General features: G+C 39.6%; 1 protein-coding gene across 4 annotated transcripts in view; it reads left to right on the top strand.

Annotated features, from left to right (window-relative positions):
• Positions 1-15,338, top strand: part of UNC80 (unc-80 homolog, NALCN channel complex subunit) — a 225,023-nt gene that overhangs the window by 188,977 nt on the left and 20,708 nt on the right. For all 4 annotated transcript variants that reach the window (XM_035726865.1, XM_027590728.1, XM_027590727.2 and 1 more), the window contains 5 exons: positions 8,099-8,299; positions 10,442-10,565; positions 11,542-11,667; positions 12,909-13,032; positions 13,754-13,960. In XM_035726865.1, coding sequence (XP_035582758.1) covers positions 8,099-8,299; positions 10,442-10,565; positions 11,542-11,667; positions 12,909-13,032; positions 13,754-13,960 — 782 coding nt within the window. The remainder of the gene's footprint in view (positions 1-8,098; positions 8,300-10,441; positions 10,566-11,541; positions 11,668-12,908; positions 13,033-13,753; positions 13,961-15,338) is intronic.

Genomic DNA, 15,338 nt, shown 5'->3' on the forward strand with positions numbered 1-15,338 from the left:
GTGGGTGCCGGGGGAGGCGGTCTCTCAGGATAAGAAGTTGGGCACTCAGAATGATTTGTTTCTTGTGGCTTTGGATGGATTTCATATAGACCATCCAGGAAAATGTATATTCAGTCTATCAAAAAGGATCTCAGGGTAGACAGGGGGAGAGTACTCTCAAAGACAGAAAGGCATAGTTCACATATTTGCTCCTCAATAAAAGAGAGTAAAAGGGAAATTTCATCACCTAAATTCTTAGAAAGGTAGCCTTCATCCAAGCACTATTTACTGCCCGGAATCTAACTTTTCACAAGAACCCAGTGTTTCCCCTCTATCAGTTTACAAGAAAAAAAAAAAAATCACTACTGTTTTCTGCCCAAAGACTTGCTCTGTTCCTGCACTACCTGGGGACTCAGTAATGAGCCCTGCAGGGAAGTGAGCTCGTTTTAACTCTGAGCTACGCTTTGCTCAGGTCCTTTTTACACACATTGTGCATGATAGCCTTCCAATGTTTCACACAAAAAGTGTCCTGCTGGAAATTCTGATCTGGACAAGGCCAGTCATCGTTTAAAAATTCTTACTGTTGTTGTGCCAGGGAGAGGCTCTAGAATTGCAGGTCTGTGCCTTCATATTTCCTTCTTCCTATGGTGATGTCATATGTCACTTGTTGTCGTAAATCATGAAGTCTGTGTCTGTATTCTCAGATTCTTAAAAGAAACATGATTCCAGATCTTCTGTTCAGATTTGTAACAATTTGTAAAAGGTCCTAAAATTTCCTTGAAAGGAAAATTCCATGGGTAACAAAATATTCACTCGAAAAGTTTAGTATACTTATAAAGCTAAAGGGAGAGTTAGGTTCTAGCCATTCAGGAATAACACTGCTATTTGGCAAAACATGCTGGTTCCCTGATTGCCGTCAACTTTTTTCTTAAAATTATCCCTTGAAAATTTTAGAAATTACTAAGTGAGTGAAAATGAGAGTCCATAAATGTAGAGAGAAGACAGACTCTTTTTCCTCCAGGCTAATTTCACATTCTCTGAGTTGTTGGCACACACCCATGCTCCCACTGTACAGAAATGGGGAAGAGCTTATTTCACATGAAGAATTTCAGCACCTACACTGGAAAGGGGAGGAAAATTTGGAATATTAAGAGCCTGTTGCCATAGCAACTGCTCCATTCAGTCAGTCCATCTCTTCTCCTTTCCCACTGATGATGGCTAATAGACCCAAGTAATCCTGTGAACAGAGCAACATCACCTTCCTAGAATCAGAGTGTCACTACTACCACCCGCCATTTTGTGGTGGGGGTGAAGGGACAATATTCCTAAAAGATGGTGAGAGAGAGAGAGAGAGAGAAGATCAGGATCATGGTTTAGAAACTGTCCTATAATTTGACCATTTATAACTACACTTCTTAAGGCATTTGGAGGAAGGGGAGAGTGTTAGTTAGAGAGATCTGGAGCTCTTTCTAGAGGCCAAACCCTGTTAAAAGTTAAATGAGCTGGAGTTCAAATGACTTACGTCAGTGCCCTGGCACTGAGTTAATAGAGTTCAACAGATACTGATGCTAATGAGTATGATCCAAATACTATGCTGGACACTGGGAATGTAAAATAAAGTCCTGGTCCTCCCCATGACCACAGTCTAGCGCAAGCAGCACACAAAGAAAGTAAGTACAGTGCATTATTGCAAGTACTATATATCATATGTATATATCTATGTATTTATCATTTTACAGAATAATTGAGGCAACTTAGAAAATTAAACAAAGGGAGGCATCTGGGTGGCTCAGTTGGTTAAGCGTCCGATGCTTGATTTTGGCTCTGGTCATGATCTCAGGGTTGTGAGATGGAACCCTACATCAGGCTCCGTGCTCAGCAGGGAATCTGCTTCTCTCCCTCTCCTTCTGCCCCTCCCCACACACTCTCTCTCTCAAATAAATAAAGTCTTTAAAAAAAAGAAAATTAAACAAAGGGGTAGAATATACAAATCAGAGAGTCAGAACAAAGTGGAGAATGAGTGAGGAAATAATTATGTTTATGATACTATTAACACAGGAAATCTATATGATTTGATCAGATTAGATGCTATTCATGACCATAAATTTGATTTTGAGCTTCCAAGTTGTCAAAGCAATGAGGAGGAAATGACCAATTACAAAATCATAGTGTCGATAAGGGAAAAACAACTAGTTTTGTTTGATAAAAAATGACTTTTTTAAAATACAGAGAATAAAAAAATGTCTCCTGGTTGGCATTTGTTAAAAGGAAAGAGTGGTGTGATGAACAACGCCCCTGTGTAGATAAAGTGTTAGTTTCACATGGCTGGAAGCCTGTCAGTACTGAAAGTTGGCATAACATCATAATGCAATTCATCAAAAGCAACCTATCTGACGCCAAGATAATGTCATTCAAAAGCACAATTATTTCACTGCCTATTGGAGGATAGGCAGAATTTTTACTGCCCGGAAATAGACTACATGACCTCTATTAATGCAATTTCTCACAACAAGCTTTTGATTAAAAAAAAAAAGGACCTGTCATGATCTCTGGCCAGAGATATTCTATGTTGCTAAGTAAAGATAGACCCATATATTTTGACCTTGCACCAATCAAAAGGTATAATTTAGATTTTTGCTTATAAGTTAAATATACATTTGGATATATGTAAAAGCCAGAACTGTGGGCACATAGGTCATGTTTAAAGTCGTAAGAATGGATAGTATCCCTCAAGGAGAGAAGACTGATAAAAACAGGAATGGCATGGTAGAAGAGATAGAGGAGATATTTACATGAAGTCTTTGATTCAAGCCAGAGAACCAATAGGCAGTGCAAGAGGCAATCTGTACTCCTGTGTTAGCAAAATATATGTTTTGGGGTTTTTATGTTTTTTGCTTTTTGGGGTTTTTTTTTGACTATAAGGATCTCTGATTAGATAGTCTCTGCCCTAAGGGAATTTAATGCTTCATTTGCACAAATCAGAGCTGCCAAAGTACATATATATATATATATATATATATATATATATATATATGTATGTATGTAGCAGGATAATGAGATCTGCAAGTCCAACTCTCTCTCTTTCTCCCTCCCACTCTCCCTTTGTCCCTCTCTCTTCATCTCTCCCCCTCTCTCCCCTCCCCTCCCTGCCTCCCTCTCTTCAACTCTCCCTCTCAATGGGAAAATCTCTTGTGTTCTCACTGGGAAATGACCATAGGAATATTTTTTTACCAAGAGGTTATCCACGTGCTAGTACAACAAAGACTATATTAAAGGAAATGTTTGTGTTACACTCAATGCAAATTCATTTTTAGCACCATCAGGGATTAGAGAAATTCAGGCAGTAATGCATAAAATGACTCAAATTCAGTTCTAAATATTGGACTTTTTTGCTTGAAATAGACAGATTGATCCTTTCTCAAGCATTTCTCAATGTTGTCTGTAAAATAATAAGGGAAAAGAAATATGTGCATATAAGATATGCTCCTATCTGTCATACAAACAACCTAAAAAGTAAAGAATTTTCTGCATGGCACATTTGCAAGAAAGAGATAAACAGAAGAACGCACAGGCTGTTTCAAATGATTTAAGACATGCACATTCACACACAATTTCCAGAAGGACACTGTGAACGCTCAATCTGGAGAGAAGACGATAACTATTTCTTGGTTATGAAGGGTTGCTATGGAGAAGATGACTTGAATTCATGCTTCCAGACTAAGCCGAGATGGACGAAATTGAGGGAGTTGGGGAACCAGCTATGAGGAGAGCTTCTTAGAGTGTAGACCTCCAAGGATGGTGAGGGTGGTGAGAGCAGCCTTACGCAGTGGTGAATTCTCCATCCGGGGTGCCAGTAAGATGAAGTTATTGTAGAGCAATCCACGTGTTAGAGAGACAGTGGCTTGGCTGTGATTCCTAAATCAGAGTGCCTGTCAGAATCACCTAGGAGCTCTTACACTATAAGTCCTTTCAAGCATTTGTCCTGTCTCTTCTGGAGTAATCAAAGAGAAATTTTTCCTTATTAAAATGCTATAGATAATACATGAGAAAAGGAATGACACAATATTGCTAGTGTGCTACTTCTAATGAATTAATGGATCTGTGCAGTGATCACTAGTGACCACTAACATCATAAAGAGTGACAAGCAGGAATCATGTGTCACCTGTGAAATACGCTTGCCAGAAAAATCAAAACCTAACCTAATCTAACCCCTAGTCTAACTGCCAATTGAATTAAATATGGAAACAATGGGATAGATTAAATGATAGCAAGGAGATTCAATCAGCAAAATCTAGAGTGTGGAAAATGCTACTTGACAGCCAATTTCCTCAAGAAATAAATTATAAGAACATTAAAAAAAAAAAGCAGCAGAGGGGAAGCCTATATATTAGAAGAGACTTAAGAGAAATATCAACCAACTGAAATTTATGAGGCTTATTTAATTCTGATTTGTTTAAAGAAAAGTTTATTTAAGAATTAGGAAATAGGGTGGGAATTTTGAAAACTGACTGGATATCTTTCTTTTTATAGGAATTATTTTTAACTTGTTAGCTGTCATAATTGTATTGTGGTTAATTTTTTTAAGTCCTTAATCTTAGAGACACATACTGAAGTATATGCACTGATAAAATGATTTGATGCTTGGGATTTACTTCAAAGGAGTTCAGGGTAGTGGAGGGGGGAGTGATTGTGGGTATAAATGAAACCCAAGCGGCTATGAGTTGAACATTGTTCAATCTGGATGATGGTTACATGAGGGGTGCATTATATACTTGCCTCTCTACTTTTGTGTGTGTGTGTTTGTGTGTGTGTATATATATATATATATATATATATTCAAATTTTTCAAAATTAAGGTAAAAAATATGCAGATTTCTGGGCCCAATCCTTGGAAATTCGTATTCATTAAATCTTGGGTGGGGCCTGAAAAATGATATCTTTTATTTCTACTTTAAGCTGAATTTTTTTAAAGTAAGAGGATCCAGTCAGAGGTTCAACATATGGAACCCCACTCCCTCAGGGATATTAAGATCTCTTTCAACCTTAAGATTGAGGATTATACTTTCTGGGCTTTTCCAAGGCAAATTTGCTTCAAAAAAAAGTAGAAAATCTTGGGGCGCCTGGCTGGCTCAGTCAGTGGCACATACAACTCTTGATCTCAGGGTTGTGAGTTCGATCCCCATGTTGGGTATAGATATTACTTTAAAATAAAGTCTTTAAAAAAAAGGGAAGAAAAAATAGAAAAGCCTATTTCTGATGTCCCTTTATCTGGAATATCCTCTTCTCCTTAAGTAACAGTTCCGAAAACCCTCAGTGTATGGATGCCTCCTGAGAGCACCATGCACAAGTGCACTTCTAGGCAACATTAGGCCTCTCTATTCCCCTTTCTTATCAGAATCTCCCTGTCCTGCATTCTACTTCCGTAGGATACTTTGGATGCCTGACTAGACATATGCTGATTCAAGCCAAAGATTCAAATAATTAGTGAGAGTGGCTTAATTACCCTTCTTAAATTTGTTTTCAAAGGAATTTCTAGTACCTTAAAGAATATTGACATTTCAGCCACTGTGATAAGAATCTTGGATATATTTTTTAGAATATAGGATTTTTTTCTGGAAAAAAAAGATCAAGCTCAAATCATACAGCATAGATGCAAGATATTACCATGAATGGGTGGGTGTTCATGGCCTCTTACTATCATCTTCTACACATTCTGCAACTACTCAGTGTATTTGGTAGGGAAGAATCGTAAAATTTAATGCTTTCTTTTTTTTTAAGATTTTAAGTAATTTCTACACCCATTTTGGGGCTCAAACCCCCAACCCTGAGATCAAGAGCCACATACTCCTCTGACCAAGCCAGCCAGGCACCCCTAAAGTGCTTTCTTCTTAAAGGAACCCCCCATGCACTATTGGTGAGAATGAAAACTAGTGCAGTCACTGTGGAAAACAGTTTGGGGCGCCTGGGTGGCTCAGTTGTTAAGCGTCTGCCTTCGGCTCAGGTCATGATCCCAGGGTCCTGGGATCGAGCCCCGCATCGGGCTCCCAGCTCCGCGGGAAGCCTGCTTCTCCCTCTCCCACTCCCTCTGCTTGTGTTCCCTCTCTCGCTGTGTATCTCTCTGTCAAATAAATAAAATCTTTTAAAAAAAAAGAAACAATTTGAAGTTACCTCAAAAAATTAAAAATAGTATTACCCTGTGAGCCAGTAATTCCCCTACTAGTTATTTACCCAAAGAAAATGAAAACATTAGTTTGAAAAGATAAATGCACCCCTATGTTTATTGCAGCATTATTTACAATAGCCAAGATATGAAAGCAACCCAAGTATCCATCCATAGATGAATGGATAAAGATGATGTGATATATATATATATATATATATATATATATATATAATGGAATATTACTCAGCCATAAAAAAGAATGAAATTTTGCCATTTGCGACAACATGGACGGATCTGAAGGGTATAATGCTAAGTGAAATAAGTCAGAGAAAGACAAATCCCATAAGTTTTCACTCATATGTGTAATTTAAGAAACAAAGTGGGGCGCCTAGATGGCTCAGTCAGCTAAGCATCCACTCTTGATTTCAGCTCAGATCATGATCTCAGGGCTTTGAGATCAAGTCCCGAGTTGGCTCAGTGCTGAGTGTGAAGCCTGCTTAAGATTCTTTCTCTCCCTCTCCCTCTGCCCCTGCTCACTTGCTCTTTCTCTCTCTCTCTCAAAAAAAAAAAAGAAGGAAAGAAAGAAAGAAAAAGAAAGAAAGAAAGAAAGAAAGAAAGAAAGAAAGAAAGAAAGAAAGAAAGAAAGAAAAAAGAAAAAAGAAAGAAAGAAAAAGAAACAAAGGAACAAAGAAAAAAGAGACAAACCAAATAACAGACTCTTAGCTATAGAGAACAAACAGATGGTCACCAGAGGGGAGGTGGGTGGGGGGATGGGTGAAAGAGGTGATGGGGATTAAGGAGCGCACTTGTTATGATGAGCACTGAGTAATCTATAGAATTGCTGAATCGCTATATTGTACGCCTGAAGCTAGTGTAACACTGTATGTTGACTATACTGGAATAAAATTAAAGTTAAGTAAAATGAAAAATTTGGTTAAAAGATAAATAAACTGCTTTTTCCTTCACATAAAATTAAATTCAGTTGGCTTTTTAAGATCATGTATGCCATTATATTTGTATTATTTGGAAGTTGATAATCCATGTCTAGTTTTGAAGTTTTTTCAGTTAACCAGCTATTGCATTTACCTGAAACCAGTCCTGTTGGTCAGTTCACCCTCAAGGAATCCTGTACGTAGGACATAGAGCGTGGACCTGTGTCTGGTGACAGACCCTGGGCTACATTTGGAGGAAGTGCTTTTCCTTTTGCAGTCCCTGTGTGGAACTGAGTTGGAAAATTTGAGAGGAGGAGACAACCCAAACCAAAACCATCCAGACAATCCAATTAGGTCAATTATATAAAAACAAACAAACAACAAAAACAGCAGAGCAGGAGGATCCATGTATAAGACAAAAAGAGAAGACACTTTGAAGGAGAGAAAGGGAAATGGGTTTGAAGAACTCCTTAGACTCCAATAAAAACCAATACTACATTTTATAAAATGCCTTTGACTTTGACTATGGGCAGTGAGGGAGCTAGGAAGCCATGAAGCTTACTTGGACACTTGATATTAGTGATTTTGTTATACATTATAGTTTAGATTCTCTTTTATACGCATATATGTGTGTATATATATATGTACCTTTTATATATATGTATGTGGGTATGTACTTGTATGTGTGTATATATATACACATATATATATATCCTCATATACATATGCATGTATACATATTCTCTAGATATGTTTGGCCTGACAATCTCTCTGGGTTTTAGTTTCCTCTTCAGATACTATTCACCTTTACTCTCTGGAATAGTCAATGATTCTCTGTTAATATGTATGTGCAGGTATCCAATGTATGGGCACATGCAAGAAGAGCTGAGGGGTAGAAGGTAGAGGGAAGAATGTTTTTAGTTCAGGGAGCTGAGGTGCTGAAAGGAGGGTGATTAACATGATGCTGTGTGAGAAAAATTCCCATTGTGGCATTCTAAGCTTATTCTTCGAAAAAAAAATTAGGTTGGCAGAAATTGCACACTCCCTTCTGAAGTTGGCACCATACGACACCCAGACAATGGAGAGCCGTGGGCTTCGGCGCTACATCATGGAGATGCTACCCATTACCGACTGGACAGCCGAGGCAGTGAGGCCAGCCCTTATCCTCATTTTAAAGAGACTGGATAGAATGTTCAACAAAATTCATAAGATGCCTACTTTGAGGTGAGGAGGCCTCCTGGTCAGCTGTTAATATTACAAGCTTCAAAGTTAGGGTTTATCATCCTTTAAGATAGTGGCACAATCTGGATTTGAACAGATGACTTGAAAGTTTTCTGTTGGTATATGTGCATAGCTAACCAGGTATATGAATGTATAAGTAGTAGGGTCTACGTTTCGAAGAAATAATCTATTCTTTCAAATTATATGTGTTCATCTTGAAAAATCTGTTCATATCTTAGCTATCATGTTCCTCATCTGACACACATAAGAAATTCAGTGAGTATCCTTCAATTTCTTTTGAAATAAGGCAGGGTGTGGCTTACAAATAAAACAACTGAGGCGAAAAGAAAAATTAATTCAATGTTCAAAAAATACTGGCTTTGACATAGTTTAGAGAAATGACAAATCTTAACAGTAAGCAGCCATGTAGCAGCTGGAAAAAATCCCACGATTAATAACAAAGACCTAAGTTTCACCATTTCATCTAATTCAGGGTGGTATGAAATTAACATGATTACCCTTTGATCTCTGTTCAGTAACCTGAAATATCCACTGATAGCCTCCCTATCTGTGCAAGGGTGCCTCGGAACCAGACCACCTGGAGATCTGAGTCCAGTTTGGAGACCTACGAGCAGACAGTTCAACTGGCTAAATGTTGATAAGCCTACAAACTCAGGAGTTTCAAGTTTGAGTTAATGAGAGCATTTTCTGTCCCTTTAAACTTAACCCAAAATCAATGCAACTCTTGCCGAAGAATTTGTCGTGCTTAGCATTCCATTTGTCAGAATTTTCCCAGGTGTTAGCCTGTGTTCTTCTTCATTTATGTAGTGGTCAGGAGTTGTTGGAATTATAAAAAAGAAATTGAAAGATTTCATTCAGTAATTGATATTTTGTTCCTGTATTCTTTTATAACGTGATGACGAATGCCTACACATTGGTTATTTATTTCAGTGGCATGGAAATGTCTGTCCTTACAGCACACCTACTTTTTTTAATGGTCTCAGTGGAACGTTTGTGCCTATTGGCAAATGGCCACTCTTAAAATTCTTACAAGGGTGTGTCAAAATAAATTCTTTTTCTTAAATAACCTTGTACATAAAGATGTCAAACATCTCCATAGGTTGACTCATTTGTCATATAATCAAGCCCAGTTGTAAAGAACATCATGCTTCCTAAAAGTACATGGGTTAATTGTAGGTAACCTCTTTGGGGTGCATCCTGAGAATTTGAGGTTGCCTTGGATTTAATTTCTTCCGTTGATCTCAGTTCAACAAGGGAAAAGTTGACTGAAACTGACCTTGTGGGTTACTTGAGAATCAGGATATCAGTATATCCTCATTTATGAACATTTCCATTTTGTCATTGTAGAAATTCCATTTTGGTAGGAAATATAAGCTTAGGAATTGTTTCTGGGATAATATGAGAAATAGTGCTGATATCATTAAAACCCAACCTGTTTATTTGGGGGCCATGGAGATGGCTCTTCCTGGTACTGAGACAGAGACTGGACTGACTTTTATTACAGAAAATCCCATGTTCATCTAATTGGGTTTAGATTTATACCATTTATATGACCCTAGAAAGTAGCCCCAAAAATATCATTTCTTAGAGGCCGAGAAAGAACACTTGTTAAATGAACTATTTTCTTCTAGTGTCATGTTTTTGGCAGGAGTTAAACCATATAAATCTAATAAGTTGTATCCTGGTATAAAAGCTGATGAGATCAATTGTAGTCTGATCAATAGATTTCAGAAATGCAGCCTGCGGTCAGATTAGTTCTGTTGGGAGTCATGGCCCCCAGGATGGGTTACCTAAAATTGCAGTCTTCTACACCTCTCTCAAAGCTAAAACCAGGAAACTTAAAATGCAACCCATTCATCATCTCTGTTTTTTCTTCAATAGATTTTGTCTCATTAGTCGAGTGGGGCAGGAGTGCCTCTGCTACGTTTTCAGTATCTTCTTTCCTTCCCAGTGTGCTCTGTGCTTTTGGAACAACATGGGTAAACTTCATCCCGTGTGAAGCACTTTGTTGTCTCAGACACCCGTCTTGTCTTAGATGGCGTCAGAATCACTGTCTCGTTCACTTGTTTCAGATGGCCTCCAGAAGGGAGCTACGCTGCTAACAGCTCCTATATTGTATTCCAGGCGACAGGTTGAGTGGGAGCCTGCCAGCAATTTGATTGAAGGGGTTTGTTTGACACTTCAGAGGCAGCCAATCATATCCTTCCTGCCTCACCTTAGGTCACTGATCAATGTCTGTGTCAATCTGGTGAGTAGCCAAGTGGCAATCTTATGAAACTTTGCAAAAATGTCACTCTGCTATTGATTTCTCTGACTTGAAGATTTACAGGTCAACCACTTTGTACCCCTACCCACCCACAAAAACAGACGGCTCAGGTGACACTGAAAATAGGGAGGTACATTTCAAGGTGGTGCGTGGGGAGATGAGGGGCCCATCCCTACACAGATGGGATTTTGGTGTGCTGCTTCCCACGCGCTACTTTGACAATGGGCCTCTTCAAGTTGCGCTGAGAGTTGAGGGCTGCCAGTTGGAGAGTGGGGTGGCGGAGACCGCACAATTGGCTAGAAGTTGAGGTCATCCGGTGTGGGGGAGTTTAAAGTGCAAAGAGAACATTTTTTTTCTTTTTTAAGTGCAAAAGGACACTATGAGTTGGCCAGTCTAGGATTTATGGGAAGAAAAAAAAATTTTTTTATCATTGATGTAATATCTAGAGTCTGGTCCTCACAAGGTTTTGTACGATGTAGAAATCATGTGAGAGCATCTCATTGAGTAGGATCTGCTGCTTACCTAGTTGAGCTATAACTCTATAGCTGGAATGCCTAGTACACGTAGCGTTATGCCATCATCATCGTCGTCACTGCCAGCTCCATCTTAAAGAACTGTGGGCTGCATTCCTTTGAATCCACCAGTAAGTATGTCCAATCTCCTGATTAGAAGAGTTTTTGGTTCATCTCCCATTATTTACATAGTTAGCTATAAACAACATTCTACAAAACCTTGGCCGAATCCAGTGTCACATTCGATCGGACTCCAGACATTACATGCCTTCCACAGAAGGCGATGAGAGCAGACTGAAAGTAACATGTCCAACCTTCAAATTATTATTATTATCATCATTATTACTTTATTATCATCATTATGATTATTGAATGAGACTCCCTTACTTACGGTCGCATGAAATTGCAATAGTCAAGGCTGGTCATGTGCTCTGTTTGTATTTCAGGTGATGGGAGTGGTAGGACCTTCCAGTGTTGCTGATGGATTACCCCTTCTTCATCTCAGCCCTTATCTCTCACCACCTCTGCCCTTCAGCACAGCTGTTGTCCGGCTTGTAGCATTGCAGATACAGGTGTGACTGCCTTACCTGTTTGTCACGCTCATTAAGTGGCTGGTTGAGGCACCAGATCATGGTGTTCTCTTTTCTTTTTCTGCAAAGGCTGGGCAAAATCTGTGAAACAAAAGTGTAAACAGCTCCAAACTTTTACGGGTTTAGAGCTTCAGTCCTGAGCTTGGCCCTGAGTTGTGCTTCTGTAATTCTTCTCGAGATCTCAAAAATAGCAGAGTCGTGTGGTCCTGCCACAACGTCAGGAACCACGGAAGTCATTTCAAATGTGTGCAAAACCTTAGGAAAATAATGGCTCACAGATAATCAGCTCACAATTGTTAATTAAAAGACACAGAAATATTCAAAGTCTGGTTTTAAATTATTTGCAGAAAGAATTGCAATATAAAATTCTTTCAAATGTTACTACTAGGCTTTGAGTATCTTAATTTACTTTAATGATTGTGGGTTGAATATTGTGGTTGCTTTTTTTTTTTTTTTTTTGCTTTCCCAGTGATTTTATTTCTTAAAATTAAAATATTTATTCCCAAGGCAAAAAGTACAAAATGCCAATTCCCCTGCCTCTTTCTGTGTGTCACCTAATTTTAGAGAGTGGTAGATCATCAGAAAGCTCTGTGACTAATGGGAAATATACAACTGATGTAAATGGATAATGACACATCCATGATCTGACAACTTCATGGTCCATCATCCAGAGAATGGGTGATGGTAGAAAAGAAATTAAGCAAGAGCTTTGGCTACCATGCAGAAAGGAAACAATGATCCCTAAAGTGATCCATGTTTATGACCTGTGTACAGAGATCATTTCTTTCTTTCTATATTACCTATTCGTTTCTGGTTTGGAGGAGACCTTGTGCAAAGGTCAGAGGACTTTTAAATAACTCCCAAATGGAATAGGTGGCAAGTTCTCATTTTCTTCTTTCTCTTTTACCTCTAAAATATTTATTGGTGGACACATGGAGCAAATGAATGGGGATATTCGGTTGCTTTTGTACCAGACCAAAAGTATTACAATTTTGCATTTAATATTCAAGATGTTACTGTTTTTTTAGGTATATAACTCTCAGTTATGGCAAGCAAATGGTAAAGTATCAGTTTTGAGTGAATCTTGCACACGGCGCAATTGAACTCATAGTTTCCAGGAGCAGCCAACAGGGAGTCACCGCCTCCATCGTGCTGTGTAAAAACAAACATACCAAATGGGTGTGGGGGTCAATTAATCTTTTTTTTCTATTATTGCTGCACAGGCTTTAAAAGAAGATTTTCCCTTAAGCCATGTGATCTCCCCATTCACCAATCAAGAGCGAAGGGAGGGGATGCTTTTAAATCTACTCATCCCATTTGTGCTCACAGTAGGATCTGGAAGCAAAGGTCTGATTAATTTAACTAAAGGGAATTTATCATTGTTGTGTTTTCTTAAGTGTCAGGCTGTTATTTCTCATTCTTTTTCCCATGAAGGCCGTCACTGAAGTCGACCCGAATGATTTAAACAGGGTTATCTTAGGAAATAGAGGTTTTCTTTCATTTCAGTTTAGCTACCCTGGGTCAAGAGTTTCTCTGCTCCACTTCTTAGAAGATACGTCCTTCAGTACAGCAAAAATTGGGAGACCATTGTTTCCATAAGAAAATGGTATTAACTGAAATACAGTGTGGTGTGAATTGACAAGTGAATGGACTTTATAATTTGCTGCCGTTAGGGTTAGCCTAAACCTTACCAGTGCCATTACATTTCAATCTGTTTTCATTACTCTTCCTTCTTGGGGGATTTTTCTTTTAGGAAAAGCTTATCTCAAATGTAAAGACAATATGTTATGAGTATTTGAGCAGAAAAAAGAAAGGAGATTGAAATGGTAAGCAGAGATTTGGCTAAGAACACAAGCCCTTGGGTGCTGACTATGGACAGAACACCCAGGATCAGGAATACGGTTTCTGTCCAGAGGAGAAGCTGTACTTGGTGGGGAAACACCCAAATTTCTAGGGTGTTCTAGTTTGGAACTGGAAAGAGAGCTGAATTTTTCTGGGTCTAACATGGAAAGTCTAGCTCGTGACTTGCTTCTCTTTCCACTTCCCTCTTCCGAACTCTGCACTATAGACAGCCCATGGCTCGAACAGCCCGAGGTGCAGTTGCTCCTGCAGACGGTCATTAACGTGCTCCTGCCACCGCGGATCATCAGCACGTCCAGGAGCAAGAACTTCATGTTGGAGAGCTCCCCCGCCCACTGCTCCACCCCGGGGGATGCGGGCAAAGACTTGCGCAGGGAGGGCCTGGCCGAGTCCACCAGCCAAGCCGCATACTTGGGTGGGTACTCTCCCCACACCCGCCTCTCTCTCCGTGTATGTGTGTTTGTGTGTGTATATGTATGATGTTATTGAGTTATGTGACACCTTGACTCAAAAACGATTTTAAAAGACCTCAATCCACAAAGTATTTGAAGAAGCCACTTGAGCAAGTAAGAAGCATCACCCTTGCAAAAGAGTCTGTACACATATGCCAGTAAACATATGCCAAAAACCAAAGTACTTTCCTCTCTGTGGTGCCTAAATTACTTGGTTGTTTTTCTCACAGCATCTGGACATGTAAGGAAGGCATCGGCAGTAAGAATTCCTCCTTGCTGGTTAAATATGAGATCACTACTGAGATTATCGTCTCATTAGTTATCAGATGTAGACTCTGACTGGTATACAGGGACACAACTCATGGGACTCACTGGTCTGTCATCTATGTGAATGGAGCCCCTAGAGCGGGGCAGTCCACATCCTGGGCAGCAAGACATGGCGGCCTTGTACTATAGCCCCCTCCTAGCTATTTTTCTTCCCTTATGATATCATCTCTAAATCCCCATCTTGATTTTCACTCTGGTGAGGCCAGTCGACTTGTTCTCCCCCAGAGGCTTGCCAATTTCCTTCTCGCTTCACCCCTACGTTTCCATCACCCCATCCTTGCCTTTAACTTGGTCCTGACCCGTGGAACACTGGAGAGCCTCTCCTTGGCCCTCAGTGAACTAAGCCAGTGGAAAACACCACTCCTGCCATAGCACGGAGAATTAAGGAGCACTAACAGCAGAAAATCTCGAAAGCACCAAGTTGAGAAGATTGTGCCTGACATTTTTCAATTTATCAAAGCAGATCTTGGTGTGGGGAGTAGAAGATGAACCATACACACTGGTAAAAACAGGTCCTTGGAGTTTGGAATGTGTGAGATGTTTGGACTGCATCATTAGGGGAAATATTTGGGGTGCCTGGCTGGTTCAGTCAGTAGAGCGTGACTCTTGATCTCGGGGTTGTGAGTTTGAGCCCCACACTGGGCCTAGAGATTATTTTTTAAAAAAAGAAATAAATAAGCGTATTAGAAAATTATGTGATTGACAATGAAAATGAAAAGGGAAAAAAAGGAAATAAGAATGCATTTGCACAGGACCTGACCCGTGTGGGGCTTAGTTGCCAAAGCCATGAGAATGTGGGGTTCCAAGAAAATCTAGATTCTAGGACTGAGGCTTGCATAAGGCTTGGTACTGCACAGAGGATGATGGAAACAGAGGCCTTGACACATGAGGCAGGGTTAGGAGAAAACACTTGACGAGTGATTATGTTCGGGTTATTCCACTTTCTGCCTTTTTAATGAAGGGGAATCCTTTGGTTCCTTGGCCAGGCTCCTGGACCTCTGTTTCAAATTGATT

The sequence above is a fragment of the Zalophus californianus genome, chromosome 3 (genome assembly GCF_009762305.2).
Source record: "Zalophus californianus isolate mZalCal1 chromosome 3, mZalCal1.pri.v2, whole genome shotgun sequence".
Taxonomy (NCBI): domain Eukaryota; kingdom Metazoa; phylum Chordata; class Mammalia; order Carnivora; family Otariidae; genus Zalophus; species Zalophus californianus.